Source organism: Bufo gargarizans, chromosome 11 (genome assembly GCF_014858855.1).
Source record: "Bufo gargarizans isolate SCDJY-AF-19 chromosome 11, ASM1485885v1, whole genome shotgun sequence".
Lineage (NCBI taxonomy): Eukaryota > Metazoa > Chordata > Amphibia > Anura > Bufonidae > Bufo > Bufo gargarizans.
In genome coordinates, this window is record NC_058090.1 from 66,890,839 (window position 1) to 66,915,911 (window position 25,073).

The window sequence follows — 25,073 nt, forward strand, 5'->3', positions numbered from 1 at the left end:
AAGACACCCCAAGGTATTCTGTGAGGGGCATGGTGAGTTCCTAGAATTTTTTATTTTTTGTCACAAGTTAGTGGAATATGAGACTTTGTAAGAAAAAACAAAAACAAAAAGAAAAAACATCATCATTTTCCGCTAACTTGTGACAAAAAATAAAAAGTTCTATGAACTCACTATGCCCATCAGCGAATACCTTAGGGTGTCTACTTTCCCAAATGGGGTCATTTGTGGGGTTTTTCTACTGTTTGGGCATTGTAGAACCTCAGGAATCATGACAGGTGCTCAGAAAGTCAGAGCTGCTTCAAAAAGCGGAAATTCACATTTTTGTACCATAGTGTGTAAACACAGAAATTAGGCCCTAGTAAGACCCTCGGGAATTAACCCTCAAATACACCACTGGTCAGTGAGACCAAAAAAAGTACCTGTAGGGGTCTACTAATTTGAAAATTTAAGACATATACTTTATTAAGTTCACTTAAAAAGGGGGGTTTTATAGATGCCCCAAAATACCACACATTTAAAACTGTCAGACGGTAGTACAGATTTGTGTAAAGGATTACTTTTCTCTCATTTGATAAGAGAGATATAGTTGTGCAGGCGGGTGGTTGGTATACAGTTGACCACACTTTGGATATATCCCTATTTCTTGGTGTCCTGGGACCTGGGCCCAAGTCCCGACTACCACTCCGTGAAATATCAATTATTGTGTTCCTTTGCACTGATACCACAACGCACACCACACTGATTCAACACATGCTAGTATAGCCCTACTGCTAGGTAAGGTTAACACATTTACTGCCGTCTGATCTAAAAAGGGAGAGCGCCTAACACTAGTCCCCACCCGACATGTTTCGCCGCGATGCGGCTTCGTCAGGGGTTTGGGGTATTAGCGTCGGCGCGCTGAGCAAACGCAGGTTATATGCCCTAAGTAACGCCCACTGTTTATGCATTGCGGCTAGCCCATTGGTCATAGCCGCATGAGGCGTGTCTCCTATGTCACGTGCGCGGACGCCCAGTGATGATGTCATCACAGGCTGTACGCGCCCGGTCACACCCCCGTTTACTCAGGCAGCCGATCTATTGGTTACGGCCGTCCGGTGCGTGGCCACTACGTAACATGCACAGGCGCCCAGTGATGACCTCATCACTAGGCGTCCGTCCACCCAATCCAGTCATCGGCGCCGTCTGATGACAACGCACTCACCGTCATCGCTTCACCTCCTCCCTATCAAGGAAATGGGAGTGGCTATCTCAAAGGATACAATGCCAGGGTCCTCCACTGGATACATTTTTATTAAAGATGACTGGATACAGGCAAATGGATATTAGTTACTTAGATGCAGTTAGAGGGAAAACGAGGTGGGATAATGCATATTTTAATGACACCAGCAGTTCACGATCTATGCGCAGCTGGCTGGTCAGAATATTATAAAATACATTTGTCATACAGTATTGCCCACCTTTCTCCATTATACCACGGCATATATACCTATGTCAACTCTAAAGAAGAGGGGGGAGGAATTTATGGGGTCATCTTATAACTTTATATATACATTATAATTTTATTTTATTTTAAATTTTATCCTCTCATAAATGACAATTTATCCAAATTCCAGACAATTAGTTTTCTAGCAAGATATTATAATTATAAAAAGGCAGAAAAGGAGAAGCCTTCATTGAGGCCAGATGGAGTCTGACTTGACAGTCTGTATATCCATTTGGCTTCTTCTCTTAATAGTCTGGTGTCCAAATTTCCAGACCTGGGGCCCAATTTGACTTGAAAAAGCCCCCAGAATTTAAGTACATCTATACGGCTATTATGGACATACGAGACATGTCTGTATAAGGAGGTGTTTTTTTTGTGTTAATTGCACTAATATGCCCCGAGATCCGTCTCCTCAATTCCTGAACCGTCTTACCAACATATAACTTCGGACATGTGCATGAGGCTATATACACTAATCCACTGCTTTTGCAGTTAAACCAGTCGCGAATCTCATACTCCCTACCATCGACTGGATTCGAAAATCTCTTAATTTTAGGTAGGAAGCTACAGAAAGTGCAGCCACCGCATGGGTAAGAACCAGTCACCTTCGATCTCAGCCAATTGCTGTTTTCCTGTCCTATTTTGGGAAGAAAACTATGTACCAATTGGTCCCTCAGACTTGGACCACGTCTGAAAGTGACACTGGGATGAGGTGGGAGTACCTGACGTAGATCTGGATCATTTGTGAGAATTTTCCAGTATTTCCTTAAAATATTTGTCATCAATTGATGATGACCATCAAAAGTACCTATACAACGGATGGTCTTGCTGTTCTGGGAGGTCACTGGGGGGGCAGTCCCACCTGAGAAAAGGGAATCTCTTTTAAGGGTCTTTGCTCGATTAAAAGCCCTTTTAAGAACTTTACGAGGGTATCCCCTATCGCGGAATCGATTATATAAATCGTCCGCTTGGATCTTAAACAGTTCATCTGTTGAACAATTTCTCCTGGCACGTAAATATTGTCCAAACGATATTCAATTTTTTAATGCAGTTGGATGCCAGCTCGAGAAATGCAGGAAGCTATTTGTTGAAGTAGCTTTACGATAGATATCGGTCTGAATCTGTCCAGACTCATCCTTTTGTATCTTAAGATCCAAGAAATTTATTTGGGTCGGATTAAGGATGCACGAGACGACCAATTAATTTCTAAGGAGGAATTTATTTTCCTATATAATAAACATCCAACCATCGCCACTTTTTATGCACTTCCTAAAGTGCATAAAAACAGGGTCCCAATACCAGGGAGACCCATTGTATCGGGGAATGATGCATTAACCCAACCTGCTAGTGAGTATGTTGATACCATTTTAAGGCCCTTTGTGATAGAATTACCTTCCTATATTAAGGACACGAATGATGTATTGTCAAAAATAGCTAATGTCACATTATCAAAATCCACGTTTTTAGCCAGCCTCGATATTGAGGCCTTATATACTAATATTGAGCACAAATTAGGTGTTGAGGCGGTTAAATCTTTTCTGTATACAAAAAGCATGTCATTTCAAAGGCATAATGATTTTGTAATACGATTATTAATGTTTGTTCTTACGCACAATTATTTTTTATGTAATGGAACTTTCTTTCACCAAATTCACGGGACCGCGATGGGCACGCCTTGTGCCCCGACGTTCGCGAACCTTTTTCTTGGGTGGTGGGAGCACAATATTGTTTTTTCTGAGATTATGGAGCCCTATACAAAGTACATCAGTTATTGGGGCCGATTTATTGATGATGTCTTGCTGTTCTGGGAGGGGGAGAGGGGGCAGTTCTTTGACTTTGTGGAGCTACTTAATGCAAATGATATCGGTATGCATTTTACGTTCGAAATTAATCCGACCCAAATAAATTTCTTGGATCTTAAGATACAAAAGGATGAGTCTGGACAGATTCAGACCGATATCTATCGTAAAGCTACTTCAACAAATAGCTTCCTGCATTTCTCGAGCTGGCATCCAACTGCATTAAAAAATGGAATACCGTTTGGACAATATTTACGTGCCAGGAGAAATTGTTCAACAGATGAACTGTTTAAGATCCAAGCGGACGATTTATATAATCGATTCCGCGATAGGGGATACCCTCGTAAAGTTCTTAAAAGGGCTTTTAATCGAGCAAAGACCCTTAAAAGAGATTCCCTTTTCTCAGGTGGGACTGCCCCCCCTGTGACCTCCCAGGACAGCAAGACCATCCGTTGTATAGGTACTTTTGATGGTCATCATCAATTGATGACAAATATTTTAAGGAAATACTGGAAAATTCTCACAAATGATCCAGATCTACGTCAGGTACTCCCACCTCATCCCAGTGTCACTTTCAGACGTGGTCCAAGTCTGAGGGACCAATTGGTACATAGTTTTCTTCCCAAAATAGGACAGGAAAACAGCAATTGGCTGAGATCGAAGGTGACTGGTTCTTACCCATGCGGTGGCTGCACTTTCTGTAGCTTCCTACCTAAAATTAAGAGATTTTCGAATCCAGTCGATGGTAGGGAGTATGAGATTCGCGACTGGTTTAACTGCAAAAGCAGTGGATTAGTGTATATAGCCTCATGCACATGTCCGAAGTTATATGTTGGTAAGACGGTTCAGGAATTGAGGAGACGGATCTCGGGGCATATTAGTGCAATTAACACAAAAAAAGACACCTCCTTATACAGACATGTCTCGTATGTCCATAATGGCCGTATAGATGTACTTAAATTCTGGGGGCTTTTTCAAGTCAAATTGGGCCCCAGGTCTGGAAATTTGGACACCAGACTATTAAGAGAAGAAGCCAAATGGATATACAGACTGTCAAGTCAGACTCCATCTGGCCTCAATGAAGGCTTCTCCTTTTCTGCCTTTTTATAATTATAATATCTTGCTAGAAAACTAATTGTCTGGAATTTGGATAAATTGTCATTTATGAGAGGATAAAATTTAAAATAAAATAAAATTATAATGTATATATAAAGTTATAAGATGACCCCATAAATTCCTCCCCCCTCTTCTTTAGAGTTGACATAGGTATATATGCCGTGGTATAATGGAGAAAGGTGGGCAATACTGTATGACAAATGTATTTTATAATATTCTGACCAGCCAGCTGCGCATAGATAGTGAACTGCTGGTGTCATTAAAATATGCATTATCCCACCTCGTTTTCCCTCTAACTGCATCTAAGTAACTAATATCCATTTGCCTGTATCCAGTCATCTTTAATAAAAATGTATCCAGTGGAGGACCCTGGCATTGTATCCTTTGAGATAGCCACTCCCATTTCCTTGATAGGGAGGAGGTGAAGCGATGACGGTGAGTGCGTTGTCATCAGACGGCGCCGATGACTGGATTGGGTGGACGGACGCCTAGTGATGAGGTCATCACTGGGCGCCTGTGCATGTTACGTAGTGGCCACGCACCGGACGGCCGTAACCAATAGATCGGCCGCCTGAGTAAACGGGGGTGTGACCGGGCGCGTACAGCCTGTGATGACATCATCACTAGGCGTCCGCGCACGTGACATAGGAGACACGCCTCATGCAGCTATGACCAATGGGCTAGCCGCACTGCATAAACAGTGGGCGTTACTTAGGGCATATAACCTGCGTTTGCTCAGCGCGCCGACGCTAATACCCCAAACCCCTGACGAAGCCGCATCGCGGCGAAACATGTCGGGTGGGGACTAGTGTTAGGCGCTCTCCCTTTTTAGATCAGACGGCAGTAAATGTGTTAACCTTACCTAGCAGTAGGGCTATACTAGCATGTGTTGAATCAGTGTGGTGTGCGTTGTGGTATCAGTGCAAAGGAACACAATAATTGATATTTCACGGAGTGGTAGTCGGGACTTGGGCCCAGGTCCCAGGACACCAAGAAATAGGGATATATCCAAAGTGTGGTCAACTGTATACCAACCACCCGCCTGCACAACTATATCTCTCTTATCAAATGAGAGAAAAGTAATCCTTTACACAAATCTGTACTACCGTCTGACAGTTTTAAATGTGTGGTATTTTGGGGCATCTATAAAACCCCCCTTTTTAAGTGAACTTAATAAAGTATATGTCTTAAATTTTCAAATTAGTAGACCCCTACAGGGACTTTTTTTGGTCTCACTGACCAGTGGTGTATTTGATAGTGTGTAAACGCTATAACTTTTACCCAAACCATTTGTTTTTTGCCCAAACATTTTTTTTTTATCAAAGACATGTAGAACAATAAATTTGGCGAAAAATTTATATATGGATGTGGTTTTTTTTGCAAAATTTTACAGCTGAAAGTGAAAAATTTCATTTTTTTGCAAAAAAATCGTTACATTTTGATTAATAACAAAAAAAGTAAAAATGTCAGCAGCAATAAAATACCACCAAATGAAAGCTCTATTAGTGAGAAGAAAAGGAGGTAATATTCATTTGGGTGGTAAGTTGCATGACCGAGCGATAAACGGTGAAAGTAGTGTAGTGCCGAAGTGTAAAAAGTGCTCTGGTCATGAAGGGGGTTTCAGCTAGCGGGGTTGAAGTGGTTAAAGATAGCGCCCACTCAAGGCCTGCCTGTGGTAGGGCTCAATAGGAGCACACTGAATCTCACACAGACTGCAATGTTAAATCAATGCAGTCTATAGGAGAAGCAATTAGACAACTGTATGTTAAGGTTCCCTAGGGGAACTTAAAATAAGTATAAAAAAAGTTTTTAAAACATATGGGAAAAAAATAGAAAAAATACACAAATTCAAATAAACAACAAAAATAAAGATCATAGGTATCACCAAGCCCCAAAATGCTTGACCTATTAAAATACAAAAGTATTTATCCTATAAGGTCAACACAACAGAAAAATAAATGAATCAAAACTGCTTATAAAAAAAAGTCATGCACACTCCAAAATGGTAACAACGAAGACTACAGATCACCTGCAAAAAATGCCCCCTCAAACAGCACTGTAGACATAAATATAAAACAGTTATGGGGGTCAGAATATGGCAATAAAAAGAAAAAAAAATACATTTCCAAAGTTTTTTTTATCAGTATTAAAACACAAGAAAAACTATAAAAATGTGGATTTGTTGCAATGGTACTGACCCACAGAATGAAGATGACATGTCAGTTTTACTTCATAGGGAACATTGTAAGAACGAAACCCATAAACCCATAAAACCATGGCAAAATTGTTTTTGGCAAAAAGTTTTTTTTTTTTCCAATTTCTCCCCATTTGGAATTTTTTCCAGCTTCCCACTACATTGTATGTAATAATGAATGGTGACAATAGAGTGTACAACTTTATACCTCATACGCCTATGTGAAGAGGAAAAACAAAAAAGTAATGGCTCCAGGAAGACAAAAACAAAACATCAAAATGGAAAATAGCTCTTTTAGGAAGGGGTAAAGGCAATAAACACTTTTGGGGCAATTTTTTCATTTTGGGCAAAATATATATATTTTTTAACTGTTCATTTCAACTGTTTTCTACAGGGTTAATTGCAAGGTATTTGCAGAGTATCTTACTTTCAGTTTGACATCATGTACACGACTGTGTGTCAGATCTGCCCCGTATTGCGGCGGTCAAAGAATGGAGGCAAGGATCCGAAGCCCACAAAAGCACTATGGAGTGCTTCTGTGGGTTTTCTGTATAAACGTAGAATAAAGCGTCCGGCACTGCCCAGATCGGACAATAAACAGAGATGGAGAAAGCATGTCCGGTACAAAAAAATCCCTTTATTGGGAGCCGCTTTAGTGAACAAATACGTGCAGAGGGTAGTTACGTTTCAGCTGACCCACAGCCTTTGTCATTCCTGGACTACTCCTGCACTTACTGGCTTGTGATCACTGGCGGTGCTCAGCCGGCCCATAGTTTCAATCTCAAGACAACTATCATAAAGATAGAAGAAAACAGCGGCACTGACCAAGATTCTTTTGCAGCTTTTATTGTTCCAATTCTAAAACATGGTCAATGCGGGTACAGCAAAGGAAAAGGCAACAGTAGTTTTGTGCTTCCTGCGCTTCCTCAGGTTGACTAAGATACCCAACAATCAGATATCAATGACCTACCTAGAGGATAGATCATCAATATTTATGTCCTGGGTGACCCCTTTAATTTTTAAAACTGAAAGCTTCTGTTTTGCAAAATTACAAAATGTTAAAATGTATTTAATTAATGACTTAAATGTATTTAATATTTGCCATTCTTTTCAAATTTCATATATTTTTTTTTTTAATTTCAACGTGAACAGAATATTCAGCCTGGATTTTGGGTGCATGTTTCAGTGGGCGAAGACTGGACCAAATCTGTTCTGAAAGCACCTCCACTATTTTCAATAGGAGGCAACATTTTACGTGGCAGAGGGTTTTTGCTGAGCAGTTAAAAAAATATATATAAAAAGGTCCAGAACCTACAGGTCCAATCTCAAAATCTGCAGCAGGAGTACATTTATTAAGACCAGTGTTTTAGACACCGGTCTTAATAACCCCTATACTGTCACGAGGGTGTCAAGAGCCACGTCTGACTCAGTTATACCTGGGGTCAGGAAGTTGCAGCGGGTGGCTGCGCGCTCTATGTCTAAAGATAGTGCTGTTTCTTAATGGTAGCTTTCTGGGTTTGCCTTGCAATCCTTTTTGGCTCACTCGGGGATCCGTAGCTTCTTCTCCTCAGCTGTTTCTTGTCCAGCAATCCCAACCTCCTTATATTCCCCACTCCCACTTCTCTGGTTGCCAGATATAGAGCTTCCTGCCTGGACTTCTATACTGACCCACTGGAGCCGTGTAGCTGTGATTTCTGGTTGTTGTTCCAGAGCGTTACCCTCCGGATCCCTGTTGGTTGTTTGTTGTCGCCCACCTGGGATTATATGTTTTGTCTGTATGGTCTGTCCTCTCCTTGGTGTTTTCCTTTAGTGTTAGTGGTGCGGACTAGTGTTCCCACCGCCCTATTCACTACGTAGGGCTCATCTCAGGGAAAGCCAGGGTTTAGGCACGTGATCGGCGTACTGGTGAGGAACCCGTCTAGGGACGTCAGGGCAGTCAGGTGCCAGCCTCAAGGTGAGTTAGGGGTCACCACCTTTCCCTCTCCCTTGGACAGGGCCTTCTCATTTCCCTCCCTTTGCATCACGTATGTGATCCGCACGCCGGTCATGATATATACCTGGTGGTGGAGCCGCCAAAGTTATGAAGAGGCACCAGTCTCTACAGTACATAACTTTGGCGCATCCAGCGCTATTCTAAATGTTTGCTTCCTTGCAGCACTCTGCATAACAACCTGGCAAAAGGGGTATGTGGGGGTGGTAGATAAGGGAAGGTGGTGGAAGGGTGGCAATGGGGAATCGGCATATTATCCTTATATACATTGACTTAATGATTATGTCACTGTAGGCAAGTTTCTGATAGTCATGAGTGGATATTGGATTGAGTGAAAAAGGACTGGAAGTTCTGTCAAAGGGGCAAATCCTGCAAATCTATACTGTCACATGGCTTACGGTTATGTATGTGTTAGGGGGGTGTTGGGAAGTGTCTGAAGACAGTCCAAGGACACCAAATCCCCCCAAAATTCCAGTGATTTCTGTTTTCTCAGAAAGTCAGTTCTTCTCTACTCCAGTGTGTTGTAGAGGGAGTTTGAATGGACTTCCAGGAGGCAGCAATTAGACGAGGCACTGCCATGATCATTAATAATAGTAGAGGGCTCAAACATAACAGTACTTGACCAGAAAAATATAGCAAATGCAAGTAAAGAGAAGATAAAAAAAACATTTCTCTGTTATCAAATCCCAAACTGCAGACAAAAAGGGTTTGACTATGTTGCATGTCCACCACATGTGAAAGTATGTGCCCCTGTACATTTCTAACGTATCTAAATAGGAGTTATTCATTTTGTTGATGTTTTGTGGCATCATATGCCATCTACTAAGGGTTTTAAAACTATTTTCTCATATCCCACAGCATCAGGAAACTGTTTTAGGAGCGTTGATAATAGAGTGGAGCGAGCGAGTGAAAAAGTGTGTTGTGTAGTAGAGTGGTTTCAATCCATGATGCAGGGCAACTAAATTAGGGATCTTTAAGACGGAATCTCAAGTTCCAGGTCAGACTTCAATAGCAAAATGAGACAGGAGATGTTATCTTAGTGGCCTCCGAAGGGGTCGGTATAAAATCATTATCTAGAACTGCCACACAGTTGACATGTATTGCTTCATAATATAAAAGGTATTTGGTAGGTCAATTCCTCCATTACCTTCCAAGAATAGTACAGTTTTATAAGCAGATCTAGAATTGCAAATAATCTTTTTATTCAAGTAAAAAACAATAATTGGGAGATGAATGGGTAAGACTTGGAAAAGGTACTGTATTTTTCACTTTATAAGACATACTTTTTCCCTCCCAAAAAGGCTCATTAGTACACAGGAGGTTAGGGGAGCAGTGACTGTAGCGCTGGTATTTCGCATTGCTCCCTGGTCTTGTCTGGGCACTGCGCTGTGTCCTGACAGTATACAGGATCAGGACAGTGCGTGAGAGTTGATCTGATGCTTTGCGACATCATGACACAGTGCTTGAAGAGCGAGCTGGATTTCCTGAGAGGCAGAGCCACCTGGAGCAGGAGAGGCAAGTTATTTTATTCATTCCTTTTTTTATGTCTGATCTGATGCCTGATGGAGATTGGGGGACTGATCTGAGGTCTAATGAAAAATGTTTTTTTCTTATTTTTCTCCTCTACAACCTAGGTGTGTCTTAAGCTCGGGTGAGTCTTATACAGTCAGGTCCATAAATATTGGGACATCGACACAATGCTAACATTTTTGGCTCTATACGCCACCACAATGGATTTTAAATGAAACAAATAAGATGTGCTTTAACTGCAGACTGTCAGCTTTAATTTGAGGGTATTTACATCCAAATCAGGTGAACGGTGTAGGAATTACAACAGTTTTGTAATTCAAAATTTTTTGAATTGTGTCAATGTCCCAATATTTATGGACCTGACTGTAGAACGAGAAATAGTGTATTATTTTAGACAACATTAGGCATTTGAGTACGTTTTTACATCCCAACCAAGATGATAAAGGGACTGACCAAGTACTTATCACATGAGATATCTGGTCTAGCAAAGGTTTATAATTAATTAGGTAATGACATTCTTAATTAGGGGAAATCATGATACTTAGATAGCAGAGAGTGGATTTAGACCAATCAAAAGGAGATGAGTCGCTACTTTAGTCTGTAATGATTTTGTTAACCTTTTGATTACGGCTAGATAACAGTAACCAAATGTATAAAAGTGTTGGGTTACACTGCAACCTGCTGGCATTGTAGTCCCGACTGTGGCAAGAGAGGATTAATTCTCTTTTATTTATTTAAAAAAGGGGGGGGGGGTGGAGAATACAAAAATGAATAAAATGTGAAAAAATAAAATAAAAAAGTATTAGTATTGTTACTCGTTAAAAAGTATAAAAAGTATAGTTACTAGTTTTAGCAAACTACGTACACACATACCCACATGCCCCCCTTTTTCTTTTATAAAAAAAATAAAATATTTATTTATTAGTTTTAGCAATAGTGGAGTGGACTTTGTATTTGTTAAATATTTATACAAAATATGAAAACATTTTGAAAATGTTTTGTCCCAAAATCTTTATTTTTTATATTATATCTTTCATCTAAGGGCACAAAATAAAGGTCTAAGATGTCCTGTGAAAAATTATATCAAACACATGTACGTTAGTTCAGAAATTAAAGGGGTATTCTGGTTGTTAGAAGTTATCCCCAATTAGATCAGTGGGAGTCCTACTGCTGGGACCCCACTGATCACAAGAAGCGGGGCCCAGTTTCCCCTGCAGCCCCTTAAAATGAACGTAGCATGGCTGCTCCATTCATTGCTATGGGAGTTCCGAAGATAGATCCATAGAAATGAATGGAACGGCTACACACATGCCTGACCGCCACTCTGTTCATTTCAGGAGGGCTGCAGGGGGTACAGGGTCCCAGTTCTCGTGATCAGTGGGGGTCCCAGCGATAGGACCCCAACCAATCTAATAGTTATCCCCTATCCAGTTGATAGGGGATAACTTCTAACGACTGGAATGCTCCTTTAATTAGTTATTTGCAGTTAGACTTTGCTAAAACTCAAAAACCAGCCGGGTAAGGAAGGTAAGGATGTAAACACTCCGGTAATGAAATGGTTAAGGTGATATTTAAAACTGGACTTTATTTTACAGCCTCATATAAAAACAAATTCTTGAAATAGGTCTTGTAAATTTAAGAGGGCCTCTTCTGGGTTTGTGAAAGGTAAATGGTCTGTGAAATGTGGTGACTTGGTGTTCTCTACCTTTGCAGAGCCTCCCCCTTATCTTGTTCTGTGATCTTTTCATTTTGTAATAAGGTTTCTATTGTTAAAACAAAAAGGAGGGGGAAGGGGCAGCCCTGACGAGCACAATTACCGATATGAAATAAAAAGGATAGCATTTTATTGATTAATATTTGCGCTGAAGGCGATAGATACCTAGCAAAAATAGTGTTATTATTATTAAAACCATTCATTTCATGGTGCTGTACATACATAACATAAAACTATTATGCACGAAGAAGACTAATTGCAAACTGGCACAGAAAGAGACTATGTTGTAGGCTTGAAGCTTTCATCACGTTTTTCAAACGTGATGTGAACCCAGCCATCGACTGTCAGCTTCTCCTAAGCAAATGGTGGGTTCAGCTGACAATAGTCTAATGTGTATGGGGGCCTTAACACAAGCTTTAAAGGGAACCTGTCACCTCAAGTATGCTACCCCTCATTGAGTGTTTCTAAATGTTCATTGTGCTACCCTAAACATATAAATTACACTTTTAATTTCATTTGCGGACGAATTCAATAAGTATTATGCATTTTTGTACTTCCCGCCTTTCATGCAAATTAACATTGAGTCATATCTTACTTGTGTGACCAGAGAAGAGTCATATTTTCAAGCTCTGACTCATCTCAGGTTAATTTGCATATGTATTAAATCTTTTTTTTTTACACAATAAAAGCACACAGAGCTATGGGGACTGGGTATTGCGGATGTGCTAGCGGCCATCTAGCAACCCATGTCCTCAGCTCTATACACAAAATCCCGTTGACAGGTTCCCTTCAAGCTAAACAGCACAGCGCTTATGGCCATCAGTATAGAACTGCTCATAATTAAGTATTTCTTTTTCTTTGACACTTCACAACTCACCTTGATATGCTCCAAAACTGCAGTGGCCACATTAGTATGTAGATCTATGAGCCTCTTCTTCTCTAGAAGCTCTGGAAGAGAGCTGAAAAGAAAGGAGATTGATCATTTGCCTTCACAGACACTGCATATTTTCTTTTAAATCATGTACAGGTTTTCTCTCCCTCCTGACTAACAAGACCCTCTGTGGTATCTTATCATATATTTTTTTTTACTCTCCAATTCATAGGGGAACAAAGGCAAGACAACAGGTATAGCTGCGGATGCCACTGAGAGGCGGACACCAAGGAGGAAGCATAAAAGTATACGCTCCTCCCACTAGCTATAAATCTGTGCGTGAAAAAGCAGTAGGCAGAATAAAACTAGTCACACAAGAATCCAGAATAGAACAACCTCCAACCGGAAGGCCAAACACTGAACAAACCTCAGTGGAAAATGACAGAGGGGTAGGAGCTGTATCCCCCCAATAAGCAGAAGAGAAAAGGATTTCAAGTTAGGTAACAAAAATCAACTTTTCTCATCTACATCACTGGGAATACAAGGAAGAACATTTCTAATGCAGTCCTAAAAGTAGGGTGAAAAACATAAAAAATAAAAAATCTGACCTATGAGCGTGGTCAGAGGACTGCTGCCTGCAAATCCTTGTACCCTACAGCCGCATTAGTGGATGCAAAGATATGCATCTGACAGAAGATGTGGAAAAAAGCCCAGGTAGCGGCCTTATGCACCTGGAGAATGGACCCTTGATACCACACCAGCCAAAAAGCCCCCCACAAAGTGAGCCATGACCCCAAAAGGTGAATTAAAAAGATACAGCCCAACTTCGAAGATGTTACAGAAAGATAAATGTGGGCATCACCCACAACACATCCAGCTTATGAGCGATATCTCAAGTGTGAAATGGAGAAGAACATAAGAAGGCAAAATGGTTGGGACAGGCCAAGGGACAACCTTGTTGTCATGTAGCCTTGAGAATGGGGATTTACACAATAATTCAAAAAACCTACAGATGGATATAATGGCAACCAGGAAAGCAACCTAGTAAGAGAGAAGAGCTGATATCTCATAATAGCTTAAACGAAGAAAGATGAAGAGGTTAGAGTCCCTAGGAGGATGGGGCAATGGTATGGAGGCACAGAAAGGGCTATGCCCTGCAGAAATGGATGAATCACTGAATCAGAGGGCAGATTCTCAGTCTGGGCCTGCCTATGATGTGCTATGTTTAATCTTCTTTTAAATCCATATTGGACGACCGGTAAGAAGCCTTGATCAGGATGTTATCCATAGAGGGGATCTCTACACCCTCAGGGCTGTTGCTAGATCGAAGTGCAGGTACTGCTGATGGCTGGCACAGATGGAGATTTGCAAGTAGCTGCCAGCCAAACTTCCTGGAACAGATGCAGCCACTCTCCATCCCGAGTAACATTATGCAGAGATTCATGCTGAGATGGCATAGGAGAAGAATGCTTGGAGGAAAGGAAACTGCGGTGCCAAGACGACGGTTTCCTTTTCAAATCCTGGGTTGATTTGGTCTCCACCGATTTATGACAGGATAAGTGCCGGAAAACACAAAAATAAGGTCTGTACTTTCTAGTACAGGCAGAGCATGCAGACCAATACTGCAGCAGATGTATAGACAGCAGAGGAACAGTCCATTAGTTTGGCTACATCCAAAAAGGCTTTGCAAATGTAGGAGCAAGCATGGGTTATTTGAAGAGCAATATCTGCTAGATCCTCAGAAAACTTGCCAGTGAGAATGCCTTAGTGGAGTCACGAGGCCACTTTGTGGTGGCCTTGCTGACCCAAGTTGAAGCAAACATAGGAGTAATGTTGACCTGACTGATGCAGATGAAGACTTTGACAATGACTCTCTGACTTCCTGTTAAGTTGTCCTGAGATGGAAATTGTGTCCATCATGGGGAAAGTTGTATTGGACAACCACGCAGAGAACCTTTGGTGAGGTCCTCTAAGTCATCCGAAGGCCGGATGGGAAAGTGGCCCAGCATCTCCTCTGTGTCCTTGTTTGTAACTGAGACATCCTGCGCTATTTAGTCAAGAAAAGTGCCCAATCAGGGTCAACTGACAATTGCGCCATGGGGTGGGGTTGCTGATGGCAGGAGAGGGCAAACAAGTAGAGCAGAGGAGCTCCAAATGACTGCACTGGAATTTGGTGTGACAAGAGAAGCAAGCAAATTGCCTACTGGAGGTCATGGACTGTCTAAAGAGTTCTGGCTTAGATTCTAACATGGTGACTAAGGGTTAAAGTACAGTTCCTGAAAGAAGGATAGAGGGTGCCAGCTAGGACAGATCTTACCCAGTCTGCAGAAAATAGAAACCCCAGAAAAGCTGCAGGAAGAGTTGTGGATCGCTTCCAAGGAGTGAGATCCTGAAGATGAAAAAAGAGCAGCGGACAAAGATTGTGTCCTACGCTGATTCGAAAAGCCAGCCAGAACGACAGTGGATGGGACCAGATTCAGCATAATTAAATTGCGGCAAGGAAGAGGAGGATTCTGCAGAGGACAAGATATACACTCCACCCCATCTCCCAGCATATCTGCTGTCGGAGCCTTAAATAGTTCTGACAGATGGCCCAGGAAGTGCGGCCTGGACTCTGCCAGGACCAGGTCCTGGAGTAGACTGATATCCCAAAATGATACCGTATTTTTTTGTCCCATAAGACACATCCCCCCCACCCCCCAAAAAAAATTGGGGGAAAAGGTCCCTGTGTCTTATGGGTTAATACTAATGAGCGCTTCCATTATGGAAGCGCTCATTAGTACCGGAGGACCGGGAAGCAGTGAAGGCTCTGTACTCACAGTTTCCTGGTCCTCAGTTGTCGGCTGTGCTGTGGCTGCGCACAGCGTGAAGGCGCTCTGTGACCTCATGCTGTGCACGTCAGGTCCCATCACAGCCGACAACAGGAGGAAGAAGATCGCTGGTGGTGAGGAGCAGGAGAGGTAAGTGTTTTTTATTTATTTTATGTGATATATGAGGCATGGGGGCTGAAGAGAGGCATGGGGCTCTTATCTGAGGTCTGATTGGGGGTCATTTACATTGGGGTCTGATGTGAGGTCTTATTAACAATGGGAGTCTGAATGGGGCTGTCAGCTGAGGTCTGATTAGCATTGGGGGTGCGATTGGTGGTCTGACCTGAGGTCTAATGAAAAAAATTTTTTTCTTATAGTCCTCCTCTAAAAACTAGGTGCGCCTAATAGGGAGAAAAATACGGTAATTTGGTGCAGTGCAGCTGGACCCGCCGGCAAGAAATGGTATGCTTAACCAGGCTTGAACAGAGCCACACCGCAGGTGAACTGCTGTCAAGACACCAAGACATGAGTCACAGTGAATTGTCAGCCAGGCTCAAGTGGATGTGGCTATCACCCTGAACAAGTGGTTAACTCTTGGTTTTGTGCCTATAAAGAGAATATTTTAACTTCTGTATGTATATATATATATATATATATATATATATATATATATATATATAGCTTAAAGTGTCTTGAAACGAAAACAAAAAACTTTATTAGCAAATCCTTTTAAAACAATAGATAGTGGCTAACTTACAATGATAATTATGGGAGAATAAATCATCAGGTTAAAAATATTGTATCCACGGTATAATTACTACAACCTGGTGGTATAACACTGGGTCCCCCAGCACTTGGTAGGGTAGGGGTGTATAGTCCCAATATTAAGTCTGTAGTCTCTCCCTTATACAATAGCCTATCGCCCCCCTGAGCTTAGCCTGCAGCCCACTGGGGTAGGACTCTGATCTAGGGAGACTGCAGTTGCCGACTATATGAAAATACCCCCGTCTGCTACCTGAGAAAACTGGCTACATGTGCAGATTCCCTATTTAGCGTCCCTACTCGACGCGTTTCTTAAGCTGGATATGCCAGCCTTTTATGAGGAGTCTGTAACGCGGGAACAGGACAGACAAACAAACATACATACATAGATGCTGCACACTACTGATAGTGAGCGTGCAGCGATGTGTAGCCTCACGGTGGTACATAGCAAGGATAAAACCAGGCCACCCACACAGGACATAAGGGTTTCTGCCTAAACCCTTTTCAATGACCATGTTTCCACTGCCTCATTTGCTAAAAGTTGTTCCTTTAGAGCAGGCATGCTCAACCTGCGGCCCTCCAGCTGTTGTAAAACTACAACTCCCGCAATGCCCTGCTGTAGGCTGTTCGGGCATGTTGGGAGTTGTAGTTTTGCAACAGCTGGAGGGCCGCAGGTTGAGCATGCCTGCTTTAGAGAGTCATGACCAACTTTTCACCTCCAGTAGAAGGAGATAATCCCAATTAAGACTGTGCCCCCTCTTCCCTTGGGCCCCATAGCAGTCGCATGGTCTGCCGCTATGATAGTTACGCCCCTGATTAAAACTACATACAGTATAAGTTACATCAAAACTTGATTTAAATGGGCTCTGTGGTAATAATTACATTTCTCGTTCGTATCATTGGGGGACACAGGACCGTGGGTATAGCTGCTTGCTGCCACTAGGAGGTGACATTAGACTAAAAAGTGTTAGCTCCTCCTCTGCGGCTATACCCCCTCCAGCCTGGAGAGAGCATATCAGTTTTTAGCTCAATGTCGGAGTCAGCCAAGATCCTACGGTGGGCGGAGACCCATGTACCAGCTCTTTTGGCGGTCTACATTTCGGAAGTGGAAAACTGGACGGCGGATTTCCTCAGTCGGACAACGGTGGACCCGGGGGAGTGGTCTCTGCATCCGGAGGTGTTTGAAGCGATATGTCTCCGGTGGGGCCAACCAGAGGTGGACCTGATGACATACAGACTCCATTAAAGCCAGGAAACAGGTGTCGTCCAGGATTTATTACAGAACTTGGAAGTCCTTTTTGCGTTTCTGTGAAGAATGTAGCCTCCCCCCGCTATGCTTCTCTCTTCCCGTCATTCTTTCATTTCTGCAGTCGGGTCTGGATTTGGGCCTTGCTCTTAGTTCCTTGAAGGGATAGGCGTCAGCGCTGTAAATTTTTTTCCAGCATCCTCTGGCACTTCAGGCTCCGGTTAAGACCTTCCTGCAAGGGGTGGCCCATACCGTTCCTCCTCATCGTCCTCCCTTGCCTTCTTGGGACTTGAACCTGGTTCTGGGCTATCTCTAATCGGCTCAATCTGAGCCTTTAGACACAGTTCCACTCAGTATTCTCTCCTGGAAGGTCTCATTCACTTCCATCAGGCGCGTTTCAGAATTGGCAGCGCTTTCCTGTAAGGAACGCTTCCTTATTCTGCACCAAGATAAGGCAGTACGCCGACCTATACCTTCTTTTTAGCTGAAGGTAGTCTCGGCCCTCCATGTCAACGAAGACATCGTTCTTCCGTCAGTCTGCCCCTCTCCTTCGCATTCTAGAGAGGGGACTCTCCATCAACTGGAAGTGGATAGAGCGCTCAGGATTTACTTGTCTGTCTCGAGAACTTTCTGCCGTACGGACTCGCTGTTCATTATTCCGGAAGGTCCTCGCAAGGGTTTGGCGGCTTCCAAGGTGATGATTACCATGTGGATCCAGTTGGCAATTACCGAGGCATACCGCTCCCGGGGCAAGGTGCCACCCCTTTGTATTACGGCTCACTCGACCAGAGCGGTGGGTGCGTCTTGGGCTTGCTTCCATCAAGCTTCAGCTTCACAGCTGTGCAAGGCAGTGATGTGATCATCCTTGCACACGTTCACCAAGTTTTACCAGGTGCATACTTTTGCATCAGTGGACGCTGCGCTGGGTGCAAGGTCTTGCAGGCAGTAGTGTCTTGAGCTTCTGCGAGGCAGTTTCCATGGGGATGTGTTCTTCCCGCCCCGTGGACTGCTTTGGAGCGTCCCACGGTTCTGTGTCCCCCAATGATACGAGCAAGAAAACAAGATTTTTGTGAACTCACCTGTAAAATCTCTTTCTCGCTTAGTTCATTGGGGGACACAGCTCCCACCCATTGTGTTTCATTATAAACGCAGGTGCTGGCGGTTTGTTTGCCAGTGGGGTCCTCAGTTTGGTTCGTCCCTTCTGGCATTACTTGTGTTCTGATTGCTTTATATATGTTTTTTTTTCTTGTACTCCTACTGCTTGAGCACAAACTGATATGCTCTTCTCCAGGCTGGAGGGGGTATAGCCGGCAGAGGAGGAGCTATCACTTTTCAGCCTAGTGTCGCCTCCTAGTGGCAGAAAACAGCTATACCCACGGTTCTGTGTCCCCCAATGAACTAAGCGAGAAAGATATTTTACAGGCGAGTTCACAAAATTCTCGTTTTTACTAAGTGCCAGCCTGTCCCACTAATCTAAGCATTCATACTTACTATGACAGCACTGCTGAAGCCAGCCATTGGATGCAGAGGAGCTTACGACCTGAAAGTAAACATTGCATGGAGACACCGGAGGCAGCATGGAGGTCCAGTGTGCCAGGGAGCAGGTAAGTATGAATCATTTGCTTAGTGGGCAGGCCGCTTGCACATTATTAGCAGAGAACCCCTTTAAGCAAGAAGTCATTTTTTGACAATACAAGCACTTTACACACTAAAACTTACCTGACAGCAGATGTAAGTTTTGCCGTGTTGTCTGACAACATACTGATAGCACCTTCATCTTCACCTTCCAAGCCCTGAGTCAGAAACAAAGATTCATGGAACATTAACTGCAACACCACAGACCAGAAACTTAGGGGAATAAATATCAAGTTACTAAATGTATAAAATTGGCATGTGTACCTAAAATATATACCTATCAAAACACCACGTACCCTACAAAAAATAAATTAAAAATTTACTATCAAGAAATAAAAGATAGGGTAACCATATATAGCAGCAACTACCGTGCTTTAATCCTTTCTTCAATAAGGCTAATTCACACAAATTTATATATTTTTTTTATTGCCACTAAAAAAAACACTATGAAGACCACATGCATTTTTGCTTGTGGCTTTTCTCACATGGGTAAATTGCGGCTTGTGGTATTTTTTCCATATAGAAAAGAGGATGGAAGACACCATTCCTTCAACATGCTGTGTTGATACAAAAAAAAAAAAAAAATAATTGAAAATACCACAATTAGCAAGGAAAAAAAAAATACATATGCATATCCTGTATTGAATCCAGACAAAATCAGACAAGCAGAAAAAATAGGTAACCATCTGGAGAAATATTCCAGCATAAAATACTTCTAAAAGTGCTCAACCACTAAACTATGATCTGTCCCCTTTTCTAAGCCAATTCTTTACAGTCTCAGTTGTTCCTTTGGTGGATTTCCCTCTTTTATCCAACACTGGCCTCCTTAAAGGGAACCCGCCACCGGGATTTGGGGTATAGAGCTGAGGACATGAGTTAGATCGCCGCTAGCACATCCGCAATCCCCAATCCCCATAGCTCTGTGTGCTTTTATTGTGTACAGGACAGGAGTCATCTCAGGTTAATTTACATATGTATCAAATAGTTTTTTTTACACAATAAAAGCACACAGAGCTATGGGGACTGGGTATTGCGGATGTGCCATCTAGCAACCCATGTCCCCAGCTCTATACATCAAATCCCGGTGACAGGTTCCCTTTAAAGGGGTTGTACAACTAGTAACAATTATCCCTTATCCACAGGACAGGCGTTAAGTGTTTCATCAACTTCCCCATAAGAACGGAGCGGTGGGGCGCATGTGTTTCCCCTACTCCTTTCATGTCTATGCAGCAGTCCCGTAGAAGTAAATGAAGTAGTGGACATGCCAGAAGCACCAGCTGCTCCATTCTCATGGGGCAGTGCAGCAGCACATACAAACCCCCGTTTTCACAATTGCTGGGGTCACCCAGCAGTTGGACTTCCCCCAGCGATTTAACAACATCCCCTGTCCTGTGGATATGGGATAATTGTTATTAGTGGCACAACCCCTTTAAACTATTCCTTTCATTCTGCTTTCCTAACCATTAACAGATATCCCAGAGGCTCCCACACACATTCTATTCATCATTAGAAAATATTACATTTAGGAAAGTATAGGTGTCTACATTAGGCAATCCGGGGTTTTACCTTGTATAACAGTCTCCAGTACAGTTGGAAAAGCATTCCTTGTATGCACTTAAACCCTCCATTGTAAACATTATGACGTACTGCTATACAGGGGTAAAAAGCATTGCTACCCCAACAGACCACAAGGCAATGGGTCAAAGGAGAATAAAAAAAGAAAAAAGTATGCAGTACAATCAAGAATTAATCTAAAAAAAGGGTACGAGCTGGACGCAGCCTCCAGGAATCCACATTGCAAAGACAGTATCCAAACAGGTGTGAGAAGTACAGTATTGTGTTAAGTTCTGTTCTCAATACAACGGATGCTTCTTGTTTACTATTTGTGACGTTAAAGTAGGGGTGGGCGATATGGCCTAAAATCTATATTGCAATATAATTTTAAGCATGTGTCATATGCGATATATATATCACGATATATTGTTTTCTATATTGGGGGGGGTTTAAACTTTTTTTTTTTTTTTTACTTTTTAGTTAATAACTATTTGCCTCTTTAAGGGCTAGAACCCTTGTCATATTCACCCTAATAAAGCTCTATTAGGGTGAATAGGACTTTACACTCTCCCTGCTGCCCTGTGCACACAACAGCAGGGAGCTGACAATGGCAGCCAGCCTCTCATGTGCCCCCCAGGCTCTGATCAGCCCCCCAGCCTCTCCCTCTTATCAGCCCCCTCTGGTAACTCAAACCCCTCCCCCCCCCCCTCCCCAGTATTATTCATTGGTGGCAGTTGCCACAGGGTCGGGGGGACCCTGTGGCAACTGCCGCCAATGATTAATACTGGGGAGGGGGGGGGGGGGGGGTTTGAGTTACCAGAGGGGGCTGATAAGAGGGAGAGGCTGGGAGGCTGGTCAGGGGCTGCTGGGACTCCAGCCCACTGCCCCCAATGATGGGGGGGGGGCATCATTGGGGGCAGTGGGCTGTTCAGATTGGAGTCCCAGCAGTGTAATGCTGGGGCTCCGATCGGTTACCATGGTAGCCAGGACGCTACTGAAGTCCTGGCTGCTATGGTATGTTAGTGAGTAGCATTATACTCATGTTCGCCGTGGCCGCCTGGCATTAGCAATGCACCGCACAGACCGAAGAAGGAGCGACCGGCGGCCAAGGCGCACGTAAGTATAATGCTGCTCACTAACATATCATGGCAGCCAGGACTTCAGTAGCGTGACTCCTGGCTGCCATGGTAACCGTTCTTCACTACCGCTCCGTGGTCATATCGCACCAGCGATATTCACAAAATCCATATCGTGGCACAAATTTATATTGCATATCGCCTACATCGCCCACCCCTACTTTAAAGGGGTTGGCCATCTTTGGGAGGTTTTTTGAACCCCCCCCCCCCCCCAACACCAGGCCAGACCTACAAAAGAGAAGTATACGCTCCTGCTCCCCGCTGCTGGATCCTACCTGTAAACATCCACTTTGACACCGCTGTAAACAATCACTAGCCACAGAGATGACCTGTTCCCCTTGCGTCAGGTCATTGGTTCACGTGACACAGGGGGTCAAGATCACTGCTGCAGTTAGTGACTGGCTGCAGTAGTGTCAAAGTGAATGTTGACAACAGGAAACCCAAGCAATGCTGCCATGAACAGGGAGCGAAGAAGCCAGGACCCAACCCTTTTGCAGGTCTGGCCTGGAGGGGATTTTGTCCCAAAAAACTCCTAAAAAGGTGGCCAAGCCCGTTAACCCCTTAATGATCACGTTGCCTTATGACAGTGGGAGCTCAGGTCCCCAGTCTGCAGAGACATCTTCTGACGTTGCTGCAGATAAGGGGGTTAAATGGCTGCTGGGAGGCTCCAGGAACTTGTTGTTACAATTGTTTTTTGTTTTTGTTTTTTTACAAACAATGTGCTGGTAATAACAAATTAACCCCTTCTACCCCGGGCCAGTTTTCGCTCTTCTGCCCAGGCCATTTTTTGCAAATCTGATATGTGTCCCTTTATGTGGTAATAACTTTGGAACGCTTTTACTTATCCAAGCCATTCAGAGATTGTTTTCTCGTGACACATTGTACTTCATGACAGTAATAAATTTGAGTCAATATACAGTCCTGATCAAAAGTTTAAGACCACTTGAAAAATGGCAAATAATCATATTTAGCATGGCTGGATCTAAACAAGGTTCCAAGTGGAGCTTCAACATGCAACAAGAAGAAATGGAAGTGAGACATTTTTGGAGCATTCAATTTAATGAAAACAACGAATAAACTGAAACAGGCTGTTTTTCAGTTGATCAAAAGTTTAGGAACCAGACCTCCAAAAAAAAATATATAAACCCCCCCAAAACAGAAATCCAACTTCCAAACATGAACTCAGTAATGAGTAGCTCTGCCGTTATTGTTTAACACTTCCAAAATTCGTTTCGGCATGCTCAATGCAAGCGTTTCCATGAGGCGAGTGGGAACATTTCTCCAAGTGGTGAAGACGGCCGCACGAAGGCCATCTACTGTCTGGAACTGTTGTCCATTTTTGTAAACTTCCCTTGCCATCCATCCCCAAAGGTTCTCAATTGGATTTAGCTCAGGGGAACACGCAGGATGGGCCAAAAGAGTGATGTTATTCTCCTGGAAGAAGTCCCTTGTCCTGCGGACATTGTGTACTGTAGTGTTGTCCTGTTGAAAAACTCAGTCGTTACCGCACAGACGAGGACCCTCAGTCATGAGGAATGCTCTCTGCAACATCTGGACATAGCCAGCGGCCGTTTGACGCCCCTGCACTTCCTGAAGCTCCATTGTTCCACTGAAGGAAAAAGCACCCCAGACCATTATGGCACCCCCTTCCACTGTGGCGCGTAGAAAACATCTCAGGTGGGATCTGCTTGTCATGCCAGTAACGTTGGAAACCATCAGGACCATCAAGGTTAAATTTTTTCTCATTTGGCCTTTTAAAGGCATGTGGTCCTAAAATTTTTATCAGCTGAAAAACAGCCTGTTTCAGTTTAATCGTTATTTTCAATTAATTGAATGTTCAAAACATGTTTTGTCTCACTCTTATTTCTTCTTGTTGCATGTTGAAGCTCTACTTGGAACCTTGTGTTACAATCCAACAATGTAAAATATGATTTTTTGCCATTTTTCAAGTGGTCTTAAACTTTTGATCAGGACTGTATTTCACCTTTATTTATGAAATTTACCAAAATTTTAAAAAAAATGCGCAATTTTTACATATTTTTTTTCTCTGCTTTTAAAACAGAAAGTGATACCTCATAAAATATTTGATACTTAACATTCCCCATATGTCCACTTTATGTTTGGATCATTTTGTAAATGTAATTTTTTATTTTTTGGGGACGTTAGAAGGCTTAGAATTTTAGAAGCAATTCTAAAAGTGTTAAGAAACTTTCCAAAAACCCCTTTTTAAGGACCAGTTCAGGTCTGAAGTCTCTTTGTGGGGCTCACATAATATAATCCCCCATAAATGACCCCATTGTAGAAATTAAACCCCTCAAGTTACTCAAAACTGAGTTTACAAACTTTGTTAACCCTTTAGGTGTTCCACAAGAATTAAAGGTAAATGGAGATGACATTTCTACATTTCACTTTTTTGGCAGCTTTTCCATTTTAATCCTTTTCTTTAACACATCGAGGGTTAACAGCCAAACAAAACTTAATATTACCCTAATTCTGAGGTTTACAGAAACACCCCACCTGTGGTCGTAAACTGATGTACGGGCGCACGGCAGGATGCAGAAGGAAAGGAGCGCCGTATGGTTTTTGGAAGGTAGATTTTGCTTAACTGGTTTTTAGACACCATGTCCTATTTGAAGCCCCCCAATGCACCCCTACAGTAGAAAATCCCAAAAGTGACCCCATTTTGGAAACTAGGGGATAAGATGACAGTTTTATTGGTACTATTTTGGGGTACATATACTTTTTTTTATCTCTATATTACGTTTTATGTGAGGCAAGGTAACAAAGAAATGGCCATTTTGGCACTGTTTTTATTTGTTATAACGTTTATCTGACAGGGTAGATCATGCGCTATTTTTAAAGAGCAGGTTGTTACGGACGCAATTACATCAAGTATGTCAACTTTCTTTGTTTGTTTGAGTTTTACATAATAAAGCATTTTTGAAAAAAAAAATGTGTGTCTCCATTTTCTGAACGCCATTTTTTTTTTTTGCCAATCATCTTGTGCAGGGGCTCATTTTTTGCAGGAAGAGTTGACATTTTTATTGGTACCATTTTTCAGTACATATGATTTTTTTGATCATTTATTATTACACTTTATAAGGCAAGGTGACCCAAAAAATTGGTTGTTTTGGCACAGTTTTTATTTATTTATTTTTACAGCGTTCATCTGAGGGGTTAGGTCACATGATATTTTTATAGAGCTGGTTGTTACGGATGTGGCGATACCCAAT

The 25,073-nt window shown here is 42.6% G+C and overlaps 1 protein-coding gene across 2 annotated transcripts in view; it reads right to left on the reverse strand.

Annotated features, from left to right (window-relative positions):
- Positions 1–25,073, reverse strand: part of SCFD1 (sec1 family domain containing 1) — a 173,304-nt gene that overhangs the window by 96,467 nt on the left and 51,764 nt on the right. For both annotated transcript variants that reach the window (XM_044271921.1, XM_044271923.1), the window contains exons 13-14: positions 19,235–19,308; positions 12,704–12,785 (exon numbers count right to left, since the gene is read on the reverse strand). In XM_044271921.1, coding sequence (XP_044127856.1) covers positions 12,704–12,785; positions 19,235–19,308 — 156 coding nt within the window. The remainder of the gene's footprint in view (positions 1–12,703; positions 12,786–19,234; positions 19,309–25,073) is intronic.